The sequence below is a fragment of the Limulus polyphemus genome, unplaced genomic scaffold (genome assembly GCF_000517525.1).
Source record: "Limulus polyphemus unplaced genomic scaffold, Limulus_polyphemus-2.1.2 Scaffold302, whole genome shotgun sequence".
NCBI classification, from domain to species: domain Eukaryota; kingdom Metazoa; phylum Arthropoda; class Merostomata; order Xiphosura; family Limulidae; genus Limulus; species Limulus polyphemus.
Genome location: NW_013665912.1, coordinates 637,491 through 655,580, shown reverse-complemented (window position 1 = coordinate 655,580; position 18,090 = coordinate 637,491). Strand labels below are relative to the sequence as shown.

The 18,090-nt window shown below is 37.1% G+C and overlaps 1 protein-coding gene across 1 annotated transcript in view; it reads right to left on the bottom strand.

Moving 5' to 3' along the window:
- LOC106457203 (reelin-like) overlaps nt 1–18,090 on the bottom strand; it is a 134,478-nt gene that overhangs the window by 11,533 nt on the left and 104,855 nt on the right. The window contains 5 exon segments of the mRNA XM_022383037.1: nt 624–708; nt 2,225–2,350; nt 11,361–11,656; nt 14,120–14,226; nt 14,736–14,911. Of these exon segments, the coding sequence (XP_022238745.1) occupies nt 624–708; nt 2,225–2,350; nt 11,361–11,656; nt 14,120–14,226; nt 14,736–14,911 (790 nt within the window).

Sequence of the window (18,090 nt, the reverse complement as noted above, 5' to 3'; positions counted from 1 at the left end):
AGCTATGAAGAGCGATCTACTCCAAGTTTTGAAGCAAGAGTGGGCGAAAATCCCACAATCAAAATTGACGAGATGATTCTCACGATGCCCCAAAGGATCAACGAACTCCAAGAAGCGAAAGGAAGGTCTACTAGATATTAATTAAATTATAAATATATCAATTCATGTGAATATGACTGAAAATTTTAATTTTTTCTGAAAAGGTGGTGCTGTATATATTATTATTTTGGAATATCTTTTTGGTTTAATGAATTTAGAAAACAAACTACACTGAAATGGCTAATAAGTTTCATTAGAATCAATATAAATCATGTTTGTTAATAAATTATATGAAAACAAGTTCGTTTAATTCGAATTTTTTTAGACTCTACCTACTCAAAATGAGATACAGTAGTCCAAGATAATATAGTTATAATTTGGTATATGCTTCATTATGTTCAAAGGTCTTAATATCTATATACATAAATATACATTAACTGCTTAAGTCTTGTACATTCGGGCATAGCTTTGTAACAGTGTTCACCTTGAGGTTCTGCGTTTTCATTAATAGAAAAATTATAAAATGCATTAACACAGTATTGTTAAAAAGTAAGTCCTTTCAAAAATTAAATAAATAAATTTACCAAAACCAGTATCTTTCCTGTATTCCAGCCTTACTGTGTGATTCACACTACATGTAAATTGTGGTTGTGTACAGCCTACAATTATCTGGAATAAGACATAAAACTTATCAGATTTAATATAACAGTTACACCTGTAAAACATACAAGTAATTGTTAAAATAAAAATAATTTTAAGCTGACGAAATTAAAAGGTTGAGCTAATTATGTTGCTTATAAATACATATAATGTAAAATAAAACAAAAATGGGGTTTTAAACATCTTTGTAAACAACATTTATCTTGTAAGTAACATGAGATTATTTGGATATATATATATAAATGCCTCTCTCCAACTAACAATTATCAGAAATGTAGAATAAATTATGAGGTATGATGCAACTTATGGTTCTGTTCAACTTACAACTGGATTGAGATAATATTTCTATTTATACAGATTACAACAATATAATAAAATTTATAATGACTGACATAAAATTGGTGTTTGTAGCTTACAATTATAATGTGTTATTCTTCAGGTGAGCATATAAGCATACATCGAACTTCGTTCTACAAAAATAGATTTTTAAGTTTTAGATTTTCTTTCAGGCTACAGTTATTAAATATTCAAAACAAATCTGCATGTTTCAGATTAATGCACAACTTACATTCATCTGAAATGTTACAGAAAAAATTTCATGCAATTTTGGCTTCTGTACAGCTGTAGAGGGTTGAGTATGTTATGTTAAACAGTTTTGAATATGAAAGTCAACTAGTCACATGACAACCATGTGAAATGGCAAGTATCACAACTGTGTTTTAACATTATTTGGTATTTCATAAGTAGTGTGATGCCACTGAAATTTTATCACTTTTGGGAAGGGTATGCAACGGCCCTTACCCAAATAAAATATATGCACACTCAGATCATAATGATACATTCATATCTTGGATTTAATGTTTTGAAGATGGAAATATCCATTGAACTTAATGGCATTGGAAAAGATAGTTATATGAATCAACTTGGGTTACAAGGACCATACAGAAAGAAGCCTGCAACAAGTTGTACCCCAACTGTGATAAGCAAAGTGTTGGATTTTGTAACAAGTGAGAATCCGTGAATACAAAGATCAATTGGAAAACTTGTCCATATGTCCTAGGCAACAGTATGCAATATAATGAAAAACAATCTCCATCTGAAAAAGTGATGCAAGTTACATGTACATAAGTTGCCAGATGCAATGCTTATGGATTTCTATGTAACTAGACTGTTGAAATATGCTCTGGAAAACCATTGTCCTCATACACTACATGGAGGGAGATGTGTTGTGTTTTGGACATGACAGTTTTTTGACAATGAAAACTACACTGCAGGACTACTGTCAAGATGCACAGTCATCAGATAGAGCATGACAAAACATAGTAACATGGACTGTAAGGACATTCTGAGGCTCCACAATCATTTTAATATGACATACTCAACCTCTGTATTACTATTTTAAATGTTACATAAAACTCATCAATTTCAAAGGAGAAATTCTATCCGAGAAGAGGCCTATTAAAATTGTTAGACATAACACAATAAAAAATTAAATCAATCAATAAAATATAATTTTACACTTCACCTTAAACTGTATCATGTATCCTTCTCCTACAATGAGTTCACATGTAGTCAGGCTTTTTTCTCCTTCAACAGTATTATTCATCCAAACTAAAGATAAGCTGCTGTGTCTACAGTAGTTTTTCTTGATCTATAAAGATAAGATGAAAATAACAAGTAACCTAACATTTTCAAGTATTTTGTTTAAGAGGGGATGAAAAGAGAGAAAGAATGGATTGTTAGATAAAGTAAACTCCCTCTGACCATTTCACATATCTGTAGTTTGAAAATCAAAGTAATTGAAAAATCTTTTTCAAGGGTATTCTTAATTAAGACAAATGGTCTGTATGAAATAAGTAGACCATACTAATAAAACAACATGAATGGTAAAGACTCTTCATATGTTTTGCTTTTAATTCTGATTGAATCAACAAAACAATCTCAAGGTATTTTGTACTTTGTTCACTTGTTAGTATATAAAACTCACAATTATCTATTTACCTATGTATGCTAGACATTTAAAAAAAAGTACACTAAAAAGCACAATTTTCTTGTACGTATTTCAAAATACGAATGAAAGGCTTGAACTTATAACATGCTTAGTAGGCTTATATAGAGAATTGGTTATAATCTAAGGTAGTAACTTGCATATCAAATCATATTGTTCCTGGCTATTCCCAAGACCCACGACTACACAGGTTAAAAGCCCTGGCCCTCTTACTGAAATTCAGTTAAAGTATGATAATTTGTAAAAGTGACTTATTTTTATGAGGGTTAAATTATAGGGCTTTCCTACATGAAGTTCTCCTATTCCATGATTATGACAGCTTGAAAGAGGACATTTTAGGGATATCTGTAGTGTTGCGCTATGAGTAATGCAAAGGAAAGTTACTTCATAACCAGATAGAAGTTGCACATTAGAGGTAATGAAGAAACCTGAGAGTTTTAAAATATTTAATTTTACATATCCATAGTTTGAAAAGCAAAGTAACTGAAAAATCTTCATGAAGGGTCTCCTTAATTAAGACAAATAGGTTCTATAAATAAGCAGATTAGACTAATAAAACAACATATAAAAAAATCATTGTTATTTATCTATCTCTATATGCTGGGCATTTAAAAACTGTAATATAAGTAAAGCAGGGGAAGGCTACTCCATAACTTGATATCAATTTCACATTGGAGGAAGAAACTTAAACAGCTTGTCACCAGAAGGCATCCAAGAACACAGTGGAATGTAAAAAGGATAATTAAAATGAATTAAGGTCTACAAATGTGACATAAGAACTAAGTTTACAAGCTTTCCTCAAAGCACATAGCCAAATGAAATAAAAACTATCAAAAGCTGTACAGGCAGTATCTGGCATTCAGCAAACGAAAGTATACTGTTGTATTGGACAAATCATATGTCAATTTACTTCCTTGCTGTCAGTGATATGGAGCATGTCACAAAAGTACCTTTCAAGAGATTTATCTTGGTTGAAAGTACAGCTAGTAATGGTACATTAAATATCTGAAGGGTCAGGAAACATGGCAAAATAAACTCTGCTTACTATCAAGCTAAAATACTGACACTACTACACTGAGGAAACACAATCTTTGTACAGATTACATACAATAAGAATTCATAAATACAAAGCATCCAGCCATATGTTCAAATCTTCATGTCAGTTCCTCAGTAAGATAAAAGTACAAAAAGAAATACATGCTGTACCATTTAAACACATTCAGTTGCACTTGTATACCTTTAAATTACTCAAACATGCCCTAGAATAGTTGATAGACTGTAGAAAGCATAGAAAAGGGAGACAGACAACATTGACCTCTGTCTATGACTCAAAGTTTCCTGTAATATAACTTGTGTTGAATAGCAATAGTGCATAACCATACCCATCACAAAGAGAAACAAAGGTAATGGAAGAATGAACTGTAAAGCCTAGGTACTCATCTTTGTATTGTTACCATAGGCCATGAACACTCCTCTATGTATTTAGTAAGACTAAGGAGAGTGGAAAACATTTTTATTCTAAATAGTCCATACAAATATATAAAGAATAATTAATTTACCCTGTGGTAGTACTAAATATAGGGGACAATGTGGAAGATTAACATTTTAATTTACCAAAGTTCTGTAATCTGTACAAAATTTCTCTATTAGAAAACAAGGCTGAGTAAAAGATGCTCAGAAAGCCAAGCAGACAACTCAAATTCTAAACATCTCTTAGCTTTCCCAAGGTCATGCAGGTGGTTAAAATATTGCCCATTCTATTCTTCAGTGATCCAGGTGATTTATCCTTACAGCCAGTAGAGTTAATTGGCAAATCTACCCCTCAGTTCATTATGTCTATAGAACTATGTAATATATATTCAAGTCATTACATGAAATAAACCAAAATACTGGAAAGCTTCTTGTTCCAGTGAAAGCCAAGATATTTTATTTTTAACAAAGCAACATCAAACTTCAACTATTACAACAAAAGGCTATTTAAAAAGAGAACTTAATTATTTACTGTCTCCAACCCAAATGCTATCCAGTCAGCTTAAAAAGTACTATTAACTAGTCATAAAAGACATTAATTTCCTTTACAAATTGTACAGCCTTTTAGGAGAGAACATTTAAAATACTGTGAGTCAAAAAGTCCATCTGAAAAGTCTTTAAAAAATGCAACACAAGTTAATGAGAAAAGCCATTCCTGATTGAAGTGAGTTTCAGGTGTTATTATCAGACAGACATAATAGCTACCATTGATGAACGACAAAATGGACTAAAGGCAGGTGACACAAGGAAAGAGTAACATAGAGAGTTACTGTGAGATATTGTGCAAAACACCACATATGAGACTCAACAAAAGTTATAGTTTTCCATCATGAAAATTTATTTCCAATAGGCACTTCCCTCCTCTCACAAGATTAGCTTTTCTCGTTTTGTGCTGCCCTCTGTATGTGAACTTTTTCAGAAACACATGCCACAAGCCTTCATCACCCCTCTGTTGGAATCCAAAGTTCCAACATGTCTCTCATGCATCATCTCTCCACCAATAGGAGAGCAGTACTATCACATGACGCATGTGACACCCTCTACATGCCACTACCAAACTACCACTTTGAAGTTTGGTAGAAGACATGAGCACCAGAAGATTGTGGGGAGGACAGGTGAGAAGTGTGAGAGGAGGGAAGTACCTATTGGAAATACATTTTCATTTAGGAAAATTATAACTTCCAATAAGTTACTGTCCCTTCACTCACAAGATTAGCTTGAATCCCACACTGAAATGGAGGAGGGACCGGTGTGAGGGAAGCACAGGCATATCCACCAGAAGTGTCTGGAGGACACCTCTGAAATGAGAGGAACAGATCAGATGAGCCAGGTATCTCTTTGCTAGGAATATCAACATGATCAGGAGAACCAGACATGGTGGAACATAAAGACAGCACATCTGCATGGGAGAAGAAAGTTAAGCATGTGATCTTAAACAGAAATAAGAATCACTCAATCCCACGATGGAAAGTGGGCAAGTGAGGATGTGCATCTACTACATCTAAAACCTCACTTGCTGGGTGCCGACATCCTCGCGAGGGTATGATGAAAATCATACCATGTTCACCTCAAGTTTAAGAATAAAGAGGGAATCTAACATTCGATTCCAGGAAGTCACAGGGTAGCCTAATGCCAGTAATTCAGGAATGTGTCATCCGGAGTTCGAGGGAAGTCCATTGCATGCACTCAACCCCTGTGACCATGAAACCAGCCCAAAATGATCCCAGGTTGGTAACAACCTCGTCACCCAATGAGGGAAAACTCAGGACAGAAGACGAGTCAAGAGGGGAAGGTAGACAACCCGAAACCTGTGTGAGGACTTATGTGATTGGTTCGCTCGATCTCCAAAACTTCACTACCTGGGTATCAACATCCACGTGAGGGTAGGAGGAGGGCACCCAATCAGAGGGGTGAACTGCATTTGGGCATCTCAACTCTGGGAATTAGTTACTCATCCGGAAGATCTTTTAACTCCCTCTACACAGGCAGAACACCACTGCCCTACTCTCAACTGAATGGTTATAGCCATCTTTGTGGAACTCATCCAGCAGGTTACCTCTATGATCAACCACTCCAGCAGCTTGGAACTGGTAAGCGGTAAGGACTCCTGTACTAGAAGAAAGGAGGGAAAGTGTAGTGGAGAGACTGTAACAACTGAGACAGTGCAATGGGTGATTATAAAACCCTATTTTTAAAAGCAGACCACTTCAATTTATTCAATCTAGGCATAGCAGGGATGGCCAGCAATCCCATTCTGCTTTACCCATGCCATCCATGGGTGGTATGGTCCAAGACAGGCATATTATGATGCAATTATCATGAGGAATTTACACTCTAGTGATCTTGTGAAATGCCCCATCTCAAGGGTGAGCACACGTAGCCATGGAAAATGTATAAGAATCAACATGGCTTACAGTGCAGATTTGGTAGCAAGATGTCTGCGAATGGTTATAACCATCTAAGTGGAATCCATTCTGAGTACAGACAGAATATTTGGTAAGGCACCACTCACCACAAATAGCCACAGACAGCAGGCAATACCCTGAGGAAGCAGAAACAGCAATGTGGTGTAGGTGGTGGAAGATGAACATGTGTGGAGTAATCCACATATCCAATTGTAGAATCTCTTCCAATGAACAACAAAGAAGAGAGGCAAGGTAGAAGGTAATGTGATGGATTTGATGTAAGGAAACATGAAAGAGATCATGCTGGGAAGGAGACAAGGAGGAATAGGCAAACTGGATCAAATGTTGAACACAATCGCTCAGGGTAACCAGGGAAAGATCACTGGAAGAGCAAGGTTGCCAAGGTATAAAAAGGCAGTAACAAGAACCCCGGAAGGAAGCCATGCGTGCAATATAACAACGAAGGGCACAGACAGGACAGAGGAGTATATCCAGATCAGGATGAGGGTAGAGATGAGATATAGAGAATAGGCAGATAGGGGAAAACGAGGACTGACCTTCTCGAGCCACAGAGGTCTTAGGAAGGAAAGCAAGGTCCTGGTAAAGTTGAGGGTGAAAATATCCGACCTATGATGTCCACAGGTCAGGTGGAGGAGGAAATACACCTTCAAAAAGAGGTGAAACAGAAAAGACATAGACAGAGGTTTCAACAGAGGTAAAGTGAGGGCATGAAGGACCACGTTCACATCCCAGTCTGGGAGCGACTGATGCCTCAGTGGCCAATGGAGCTGGAAAGAACATATGAACATGGAAAAGACAGAGGTAGCAATGACCCTGTGTAAACAGATATATGGAAGTTATGGGATAATGCCACATGAGTCTCTGAAATCAAGGAGAGCAAAGAACCCCTCTAAAAGAGTCAGATGAGAAACTGAGATAGAGGCAACCATTGAGTGAGAAGCCAGGAAACCCCGAGTCAATGCTCAGGAGAGTTCAATGCTCCATTTGTGTTGATAGATGGCCAAAGAAGAAGTGTGAATGGAATATGCTAAATGTGAAGCTACTCTGTGAGAGAAACCAGAACTCCTTGCCATGGACCTGACAAAAGCCAGGCATGAAGATGGAGAATGGATGGTGGGGAATGGAGCACTGGTGACTGGGGTTAATGAAGCAGGTCAGGACGGAAGGGAAGAAGAAGAGGAGGGACCACCTGCAATTGGAGCAACTGAGGAAACCAAGGTTGAGTGGGCCAGTCAGGAGCAATCAGAAGGACCATGCATGGAAGTAAATGGATGGTAGGGTACACATAAAGGAACAGATGAGATCAATACTGGCTGAAGGCATCGACAGCCAAGGCTCGAGGATGGGGAACCAGGGACCAAAAACTGAGGTAATTTGTGATTGAGGGCAGTGGCAAAGCCATCGATATGGGGTGCCCCCAGATGCAGGCAGAGACACCAAAAAATGGCAGGATGCAGGAACCACTCCATGGGATAAACATGATCTGGTCGGGAGAGACAATTGGCTACAAGATTAAATGCACCTGGTACATGACGTGCCATCAAACAAATTCGATGTGTGTGGGTCCAATAACATAGATTCATAGTGCAAAAACATAGGGATATGGACTTATTGCCACCTTGGTGATTGATATATGCCACCATGGTTGAATTCTTGGAATGGATCATAACCAGCCAGTGGTTGGCAAGAGAAAGAAAATTATCCAAAGCCCGATGAACAGCCAGGAGTTCAAGAATATTGATGTGAAGCAAACTCTCCTCCACAGACCAACGACAAAAAAACCTCCTAGTGATCCATCCAGCCACCCCAACCCTAAAGGGATGCATCTGTGAACAGAGGTAAATATGGCCACAGAGGAGGAAGCAGGACCCCACTGACGTGTGGGCCCTGTTCAACCACACATGGAGATCATCTACAAGGGATGAGGGAAGGGATATAGAAGTATACAAGGGATCCTGGGCAAGGTTCCATTGATCATGAAGGACCCATTGAAGAAACCACATATGGGTCCTGCCCGGGGGGTATGAAAGGGGTCATAGAGAACCACATTGCCAAAAGCAATAGAACCTCACAACCTGTAAGTGAGGGAATAGACAGGGCTTCCTGAATGACCTGTGCTATAGAATGGAGTTGGAGAGGAGAAGGTTGGGCCTGACTGAGATGGGAGTTGAAGAAACACTCAAATAGATAAAGTATTAGGTAGGACAAAGGAAAGACTTCTCCAATTTGATCAACCAGCCCACCTGCACAGCTTCAGTGAGGAGCTGACAAGTGTGACAAGCCAATTCCTGTTTGGAATTAGCAAGAAGAAGCCAGTTGTTCATGTAAACATGGAAATGCAACCCCATGGCATGAATATGTCGAGCAAAAGAGCAGACCATATGAAAAAACATATATGGTGCTGAGGCTAGGCTGAAGGTAAGGTGCAAAACTGGTATATGACCTCCTGTTGGACAAACCAAAGATATGGATGAGAACACTCCACTAAAGGAATGTGTAGGTAAGTATTGGAAATGTCCACCTTGGTCATCCAAAGACCTGGAGAAAATGTCTCCATGGTAAAGCGAGGAGTGTAAACATACTGATTGAGATGGGATAAATCGATGATAGGATGCCAGTCCCTGGTCTTCTTGGGAACCACAAACAGGCAGGAGTAAAATTCTCATAAACCTGATGGAGCTGATTCGATAGCCTGTTGTGCAATGAGGTCCTGAACTGCCTCTAACAGATGCTGGTGTGTCAAGGAATTCCGAGGAGAAGGGAAGGGAACACTGGAGAAAGGAAAAATGGGGATAATGTATCCTTCCGAGAGCACCTTGTGAACCCACACACTGGCAAGAAAAGGTCTCCACAGATGAATGAAATTCAAGAGATGAGCCACCACTGGGCCCAAACCGACCATGTAGTCACTGGTACTGCTGTTGGCGGATTATGCATCATTGAGTAAATAGTAGAACCGTGGCACAACGTGAGTTTGATGAAGACAAACGAACTATCAAGTTAGTAAGGGTAGAATGTTAATGGACCGAGGCCACCTGTGACTCCAAAGACTCACGAACCAAGTCAAACACATAATGCTACAAAACGCCACCATGCAGAGGTCCTCAGATAAGGAGCTTGGAGATGGGTCTGCGCCAAAACCGCATTACGGCCCAAGAGGTTTGAAGCACAAGAGGTGAAAATGACAGACGAGCCAATATAGAAGTGAGGATGAAGAGGATTTCAGCAGAAAAACCCCTCACAGTTTCTGTGAAGAGCATCTGACAGAACATGAAGGGAAGATAGGTACCTTAACAGGGTCGTGAAGGTGAGACAAAGGCGAGAAAATTAGGCTTGGGTAAGTTGTACAGGGTAATCTGTATTCGCCCTCAAACATGTAGAACCGACCCCAACAACTGTAGGTCGAGAAAGGAAGAGTCTGTCTGATGATAAGCAAGGGTGGCTGATCCAAAATCTATGGGGGATGAGGTATACTATCGCCCCCAGTTGAGAGGCAAATCAGTCCACATGAACTCTGATATCGGGGGACGGTGAAAGACTAAATAGGGTCGGGAAGTTGTTTCATGTAAGAGGGAAAGTCTAGAACCATAGGAAACAGGTGTATGAGACAAATCATCACATACCTGAGAGATAAAGTTTAAAAAACCGATGACGGATGGGCTGAATCATCAGGTAGTGAACTGAAAGGGCCAGCAAACTCCGGGGGGGGCGACAAATGATGAAAATCGTCTTCAGCCTGGCCCAGCTTGAAAGGCTCAGGAGGAAGTGGGGCAGAAGTAGACAAGAGAGGTTGGCTCATAAACCACTCAAACTCCCGGCAAATGAGCAACGATATATCCCCCGATGGATCGTTCATGCCCGTAGCTGAAAATATGGCAACAGATGTTGGTGAGTATCCAAAGTGACTGTAACTTCGGAATTCATAAGTGGAAAAAAGCGTTAAACATGAGGAAGTAATGCTTTAATAAAATATTAACTCCACAACTGTGAAGTGTAATAAAGTTAAAAAAAATATAAAAAATTAAAAATAAACCATTTCAAGGTAATTGAACATTGTAAAAAAAATAACGTCCGCACTAAACAGCTGCCAAAGAAAAAGTGATAGTTTGGTAGTGGCACATAGAGGGAGTCACATGCATCACATGATAGTAGTGCTTTCCTATTGGTGGAGAGGTGAGGCATGGTGATTTGCATGAGAGCTGTGTTGGAACTTTGGATTCGAACAGAGGGATGATGAAGGCTTGTGGCATGCATTTCTGAAAAAGTTTGCATACAGAGGCAGCACAAAACAAGAAAAGATAATCTTGTGAGAGGAGGGAGACTACCTTATCGGAAACCAATATAAACTAAGAAAAGACAGTGAAGATAAAATGCCTCTTCTGCACTTTGAGTGGTTAGATAACTTGGTGGTTTAAAGAATAGCTATCATCTTCTAATATCCAATAACATTACCAAGGAATACTATGTAGTAAGAAAGGTAAAAATAAATTAGTGTTTCTTGTAGACAATAAATTCTTTCCTTCTATTAAATTATAAGGTGATTTTACATAGTAAAACAGTGCTGGCCACAATAATATTTCTTAAATGGTGTTTAAAACCTTAGTTTATAATAATCTTATATATGTAAATCATTTCAACTTAAATTAAAATCCAGTAATGAAAACTTTAATAAAAATGTACATAAAAATTCACTTTACCTGCCCACTGGGATGAAACCACCAATTTGTTGGCTGAGGACTGTTTTTCTTTTCAAAGTCTTCCTTTAACACAGAAGGGTTGATTTGAGAACCTCCAATAAAAACATCATCAAGTGCCCAGCTTGGGCCCAAAAAGTGATTAGAAGACCCTTCTGCTAAAGTAGATATATCAATAGCTTGCCACCAGCGTAAACGCGTACTAGTAGTTCTTGCTTCAGGTGGAAGAAGAAGGTAGTCATAACGAGGATGTGCGTAAAGGGCATAGTGTAACTCATGAAGTAGTGACCATTTGATACCTAGAAATATACATAATTGTGTGTTATAAAGTAAGTTCATTATGAAATGAACATGAACTGGAAGAGATTCCTTTCTCATTGTGTGTAATTCAGTGACAAGTAAGACAGCTGTACTTCAATAGCTGGAAATGTACTGGTGTAATAGTATATATATGTGTGGGTGTGTGTGTGTGTGCAGTCTTTTAACATATAACCCTTATCTTTATATGTAGATAAAATATGAATTTTCGAGTAAATATTTTTAAAACTAATTATGAACCACGAATGTATATGTTTCTGTGTGACATACAACAAGGATAATTATGATCTTAAAGTTATGAATGAGAATAACAGCAAATATATCTCCAGAATGAAATATATCAGGAGTAAAGTTATTTCTATGTATCAATACAAAGTTTTTGAATACTTAACATAATCATTCTTGCATATAGTTTCAAGTATTCATTAAGTAGTTGATTGTGCACCAGAGGTGGATGGTGACTCATAAAACTGACAAAACACAGAGACTTGGAGACTGGACGATCTCTTGGAGTCATGTTTTACAGAAAATATTTATCAAAAATGCTGTAACGATAATACCAGTACCAAATATTAATACTGATAATTATTGTAGTATTGTTAGTTTATTTTCAGCTGACAGTATTATTCAAATAAGTATAATTAAACAATTTCCAACTGTGTAATCCCTTAACGTATGAACACCAACTTTTACAGTTGCATCTCACTTTTTTAAGCCTTACTAAAAACCACTGCACACAGTAACTAAAGTGTTAAATGACAGCAAAGCACATATTTCTTTTGTTTTACTCTCAATACAGAATAGAAAAAATTAAGAAACATTTATCTAAAGATTTACAAATATTTATTTTACTAACCTTCTTCCTACCTCTTACAACATATTATAATTATTCTACAACTCACATGTCATTACTGAAAAAAATAAGCATGCATGAACAAGGGCATAGTTATTGTGTGGGCATGTTCACCCAGTACTAATACACTAGAGGCCAACCTCCCTCTAGACTGCTCAATTTTGTTGTATTGTAAGCACTAGTATATTTTACACTGTAGATAGGATTTACCCATGGAAGCAGAACAGGTCCAGGTGGCCTCCACTCCACCTGTACCATTAGGGATGGGGGTTTGAGACTATTAGCAAATAAACATACTTGAAAGACATTTTTCAAATCTCTCTAATACAAGAACTTTAAATTGTGATGTTAAATGTATAAGATAAAAAAAAATGTGATCACTGTTTGCTTTTTTTTTTTAATTCTTATGTAGGCTGGATCTCTACTGCCTCCCCTGCTGAGTTGCCACTTGTATGTACATGCATTAGTATGTTGTAATATCAAGTTTAGGTTACTTTACTAAGTTAGCTTAAGTTTTCCATGATTATGAGTATAATGGGGAACACAGAGATAACAAGTGTGATATATCAATATACCGTGTATTTCTAATTTATTGTAATGTTGTAATATTTATTCTGCATATGTGCAGGTTTTACATAACACATAGTCAAAAAAGCTGTTAAGTTCATTTCATTTCAGCTGCTTTTGTTCCTCAGGCAGAGCAGAAATGATCTCTAAAGAAAATATCTACTCTGCCAGATGGAAATACTGCACCTTGTGCAAGGATGTTGACAGCAGTGTCCCTTAGAGGTAGTTCAAGTGATATCTAGAGGTTACAGCCTTTACCTACACCGTAATAACACTAACCAGACACATGGGTAGTGCTAGTCACTCTGGTTGTGAATTAAGGAATGTTGCATTTAAACAGTCTAACACAGAATCTTGAAGAGTAAGCCACTGTTCTAAAGCAGGCACACACACACACACACTGTGTTTGTGTTTAGTGTTAAATAAAAATTGTGCATTTTTTGTATTTCGTTTTGTTTCCAGTCTAATTATTCCATTTTATATTTTACTTCACAATCAATACCTTGATCAAATCTCCTATTATCAAGCAAACTGATATGATACAGTTGAAAGTCAATTCAGTTTCACATGAATAGTGCACACTGTTTACATTAAGGGCTTTTCTCATTAGTCTCACACAAAGAGCTATAAAACAAGCATGTAAAAAAACATTAGTAAGTTATAACGTAACTTTATACTAATCACTCAATAGTAAACAATTTAATTGTAAAATAGGCATCCTTCATTCTTGAAAGTAGTGCGAGTTTTCACTTTAAGTCTGTAGTTGTTAAAATATTAATAAAAATAATAAAGAAATAATCAATTTATAATTATGCTTACAAGAAATGATGTCTAAAAGAGTTTTGCACATGGACTGCAATGTCGTTGTTTTTTTAAGGCATTTTGAAAATCTAAGGTGTCAAACATGTTAAGATTAACATTATACAAACTCATACTCATATAACCCAGGATAAACAATGGATAAACTGAACCAGCAATTAATGGAAATCTGAGCCTAAACTTTAATATTTTCATCATTTCCTACCTCCATCAACAGAATATTGTAAAAAAATGCTCTGATTTCGATGTGTTGCTGAAAAACACATGAAGCCTTCTCTTTCACCACCAATTAGAGCTGTATATTGTATAAACCTGAAAACATACCAAAAAATAATTTAAAAAAATGCTCAACCATCATAATACAAAAATTTCAAAACCAATATATTGGCACTATCTCTGTCCTGTTCATCATGTGTTTCACAGGACATAATGTTAAAGTGCCTGAGTATCATATGTGATAATGCACAGCTACATTTATTTGATAAGCAGCTGATGCTCGTGAACATGGCAATAGGAACTGGTTGTCTTGGTTCAATGTATGAGATTAAAAGAGAGCTTCATATAAACATCACATGTGGTGATAAAAGTGCATGTGAATGATGATAGGTTAAGTTACATTCACATAAGAGAAAATGTATACCTAGTATAAATACAACAATTTATTTTATTACTTCTTTATATTTTCATTCAATAATACTAAAAGAATATGATTCACTCATAACTATTTGGGTTAGTAGTCAAATAACCATATCCATAAAAACCATTAAACCGTTAAAATACGTTTTATTTTCATGGAATCTAACAGTTAAATTACAACTCACCTAGAGTCTTGCAGATTGAGGTCAACTGTCTCCAAAGTTTTCAATGTCCAGCCACTGAATACTACGGCAGTGCCCTCTACCAATGGTTTACAAGGTGTATCAACCTTTCCTCCATGTATGTACATCCAAAGGGCGGTATCAATTTTGTGATCTGTGAAGGTATCTTTTAGGTAAGACTAAAGGAAAATCAGAACATTCAGAATTAATAATGAAACTGTACATCAGTAATGAAAAGTAGTTGTATAAATTAAAATGTCTTTAAAACTATAATTTGCAATAAATGGTTAAAACTGAGATAGAAATAAGATTAAACACTTTTATCACTGTGATTGTTATTAGTGCCTATAATTAAATTTAATGAGAAATATTATACTTTTTATGTTAAAATACGTTTTTAATACTTTACTGTATACAGTGCCTTGCAAAAGTATTCACTCCGCCTGCAAAGTTTCCCCATTTTGTTGCTATCTGAGTTTGCAATCATGAAACTTTCAAATGAGACTTTATATTTACAATCTACTCGAAACTAAGAAAGCTAAAAAATGCTGATATTATGTAAGTAAGTTTGGTTTTCAAAGAAAATTAGAACCCCTTTGTTACAGCAACCCTAAACCGGTTCATGTGCAAAAGATTAGTTTGAAAGGTCACAAAATTGGTGTAATGGTCTCTATCTGTGTGTAATCAAAATGGTTTAACTTGACTTCAAAGTAAATGCATCTGTTCAAGCCATAACTCACATAGTCATATGAGAAACCAACCATGAAGACCAATGAACTTTCCAAACAAGTCAGGGATAAAGTGGTAGAGAAGCACAGGTCAGGTAAAGGTTACAAAAAATTTCAAAGTTGCTGATTATCCTTTTGAATATGGTTAAGTCCATCATTAAGAAATGGAATGTGCTTCATACCACCCAGATCAGGCTGCCCTTTTAAACCAAACAGCCAGGCAAGCAGGAAATTGGTTATGAATGCCACTGTGAAGCCAACAATGGCTGTGAAAGATTTGCAAAGTTCCATGTCTGAAATGGGAGTCGGTGTTCATACATTTACAATATACCAGTCCATACACAAAGCTGGCATGCATGGGGGGAGTGGCAAGAAAAAAGCCATTACTGAAAACGAATCATCTTCAATCTCATATGGAATTTGCAAAAAAACATGTAAATGATACTGCAAACATGTGACAGAAGGTTTCGTGGTCAGACGAGAAAAAATTGAGTTTTTTGGTCTAAATTCAAAGCATTATGTCTGGCAAAGGCCCAACACAGCACATTACCCAATCAATACCATCCCAACTGTCAAACATGGTGGTGGTAGCATCATATTATGGGGATGCTTCTCATCAGCAGGGACTAGGAAGCTTGTCAGGATTGAGGGAGAAATGGATGGTGCAAAATACAGCAAATCCTAGAAGAAAACCTGCTTGAGTCAGCCAAGGATCTAAAACTTGGTCAAAATTCACATTTCAGGACAAAGCACCAGGCCAAAGCCACACTAGAGTGGTTTCAAAAGAAGAAAATGAATGTCCTGCAATGGCCCAGTCAAAGTCCCGACTTGAATCCAATGGAAAATTTACGGCGAGACTTGAAGATTGCAGTTCATCAACGATCCCCAACGAACTTGTCAGAATGGGAGCAATTCTGCCAGGAAGAATGGGCAAAAATTACACCATCCCATTGTGTAAAGCTGATAGAGACCTATCCAAAAAAACTCACAGTAGTAATTGCTACCAAAGGTGCATCCACCAAGTACTGATTTAATACATTTCAATTTATATATTTTCTTTCCAGATTTTGATGATATTCAACCTCCTTCACTCATAACAGTGTTAAGTTTGATCATTACAATTATGAATAAAAACAAGTTCATTAAAAAAAACGTTTACATTATTTGTATTTCATCAAAATGTGACATTATTGGTAGGGGATGAATACTCTTGTAAGGCACTGTAAATAGTTAAAACAGATTTAATATTTCAACAATGAAAAGTCCAAAATGTTTCTTAAATTTAAATAGATTAACAAATGGACAATGAAAGATATAGTACCATTCACAACCAAGTAACTTTAACTTTTGATGGACAAATATATTAATCAAGTCAGATGGAAAAGTCAGAGAAACAACAGGTGCAAACCTATCAAAAACACATTTACTTTTCAATGGAATCCACTAGTGACTAGATGCCATGATAATTATTCCAAAAGCAGAAGGACCCAAAGCTAGAGTGGGTGCTCCTTGCCAAACAACAAGGTGAAATGCAACCTGAGCAGATTTAGGAATGAAGTACAGATTTAAGTAGCCCATGGCACTTGTACAAGATGCAGGAAGGTATGCTGTACCATTGTTATCAACCACTGAGCCATAGTTTTCAACGTATGTGGCAGCTAGTGGTCCATAGAGCTGTGAGCCAGGAAATTCTTATGACTTTGAATAAACCAAAGAATGGAGTCCACCAATATGTTACATGCACTTTTGCTAATGTGCTATGGCAGTTTTACTGGCCACATTCAGGTCGAGACATTAAGTGGTGGTGTTAACACTATATGGTGTCTGCTCCCCTGAGGAAAACCTGGTTTAGACAGGGTAAACTCCAGCAAAGAGTTGTTTGTTCTCCTTTACAAAGAATAGCCATGGATATCACTGGTCCTCTCCATGAGACTGAACAAGATAATTGGTATGTGCTATTGATTACTTTAAGTGGGCTGAGGCTTATCCATTGGTCGATACTTCAGCAAAGCCCATTGCTGTTATGTTGGTTGAACACTGGATAACCAAATTAGGCATATCTGAAGAAATTGTCATGGATCAGGAAGCTAATTTCAATAGCCATCTATATGTGAGTTGTCTAAACTGTTGTTGTGGTGAAGATGCACACTTTGCCTTATCATCCTCAGTCTGACAGTTTGGAATAGCGGGTAACAGAAACTATGAAAAGGATTGTTGTAAAGTTTGTTAACTGATGGAACTAACTGGGATGAATGCTTGCCATATGTCATGATGAACTATCATACAAAAGAACAGAGATTGGCTGGTTGTTCACCAAAAATGTTCATGTTTAGGTGGGAGATACTGCTCCCTGTGGATGTGATGTATGGTCCACATCCTACAGTAGATGTGGCAAGTGTCCACAACCATATGTAGAGTGGCTAAGGATTGCATTGGTCAATGTGCACAAGTTTGCATGCCAACAGCTTGGGAAGACTACATATAGCAGAAGAGATGTTAAAACAAAACAGTCAAAACAGTATGGAGACTGGGTAAAGTTTTGGAAAATGCCAGCAGCCTTGAAACAGCTCAGTTGTGCATGGGCAGGTCCTTATTTTGAACTTCAACAGACCATTCTGTTGTCAAAGTGA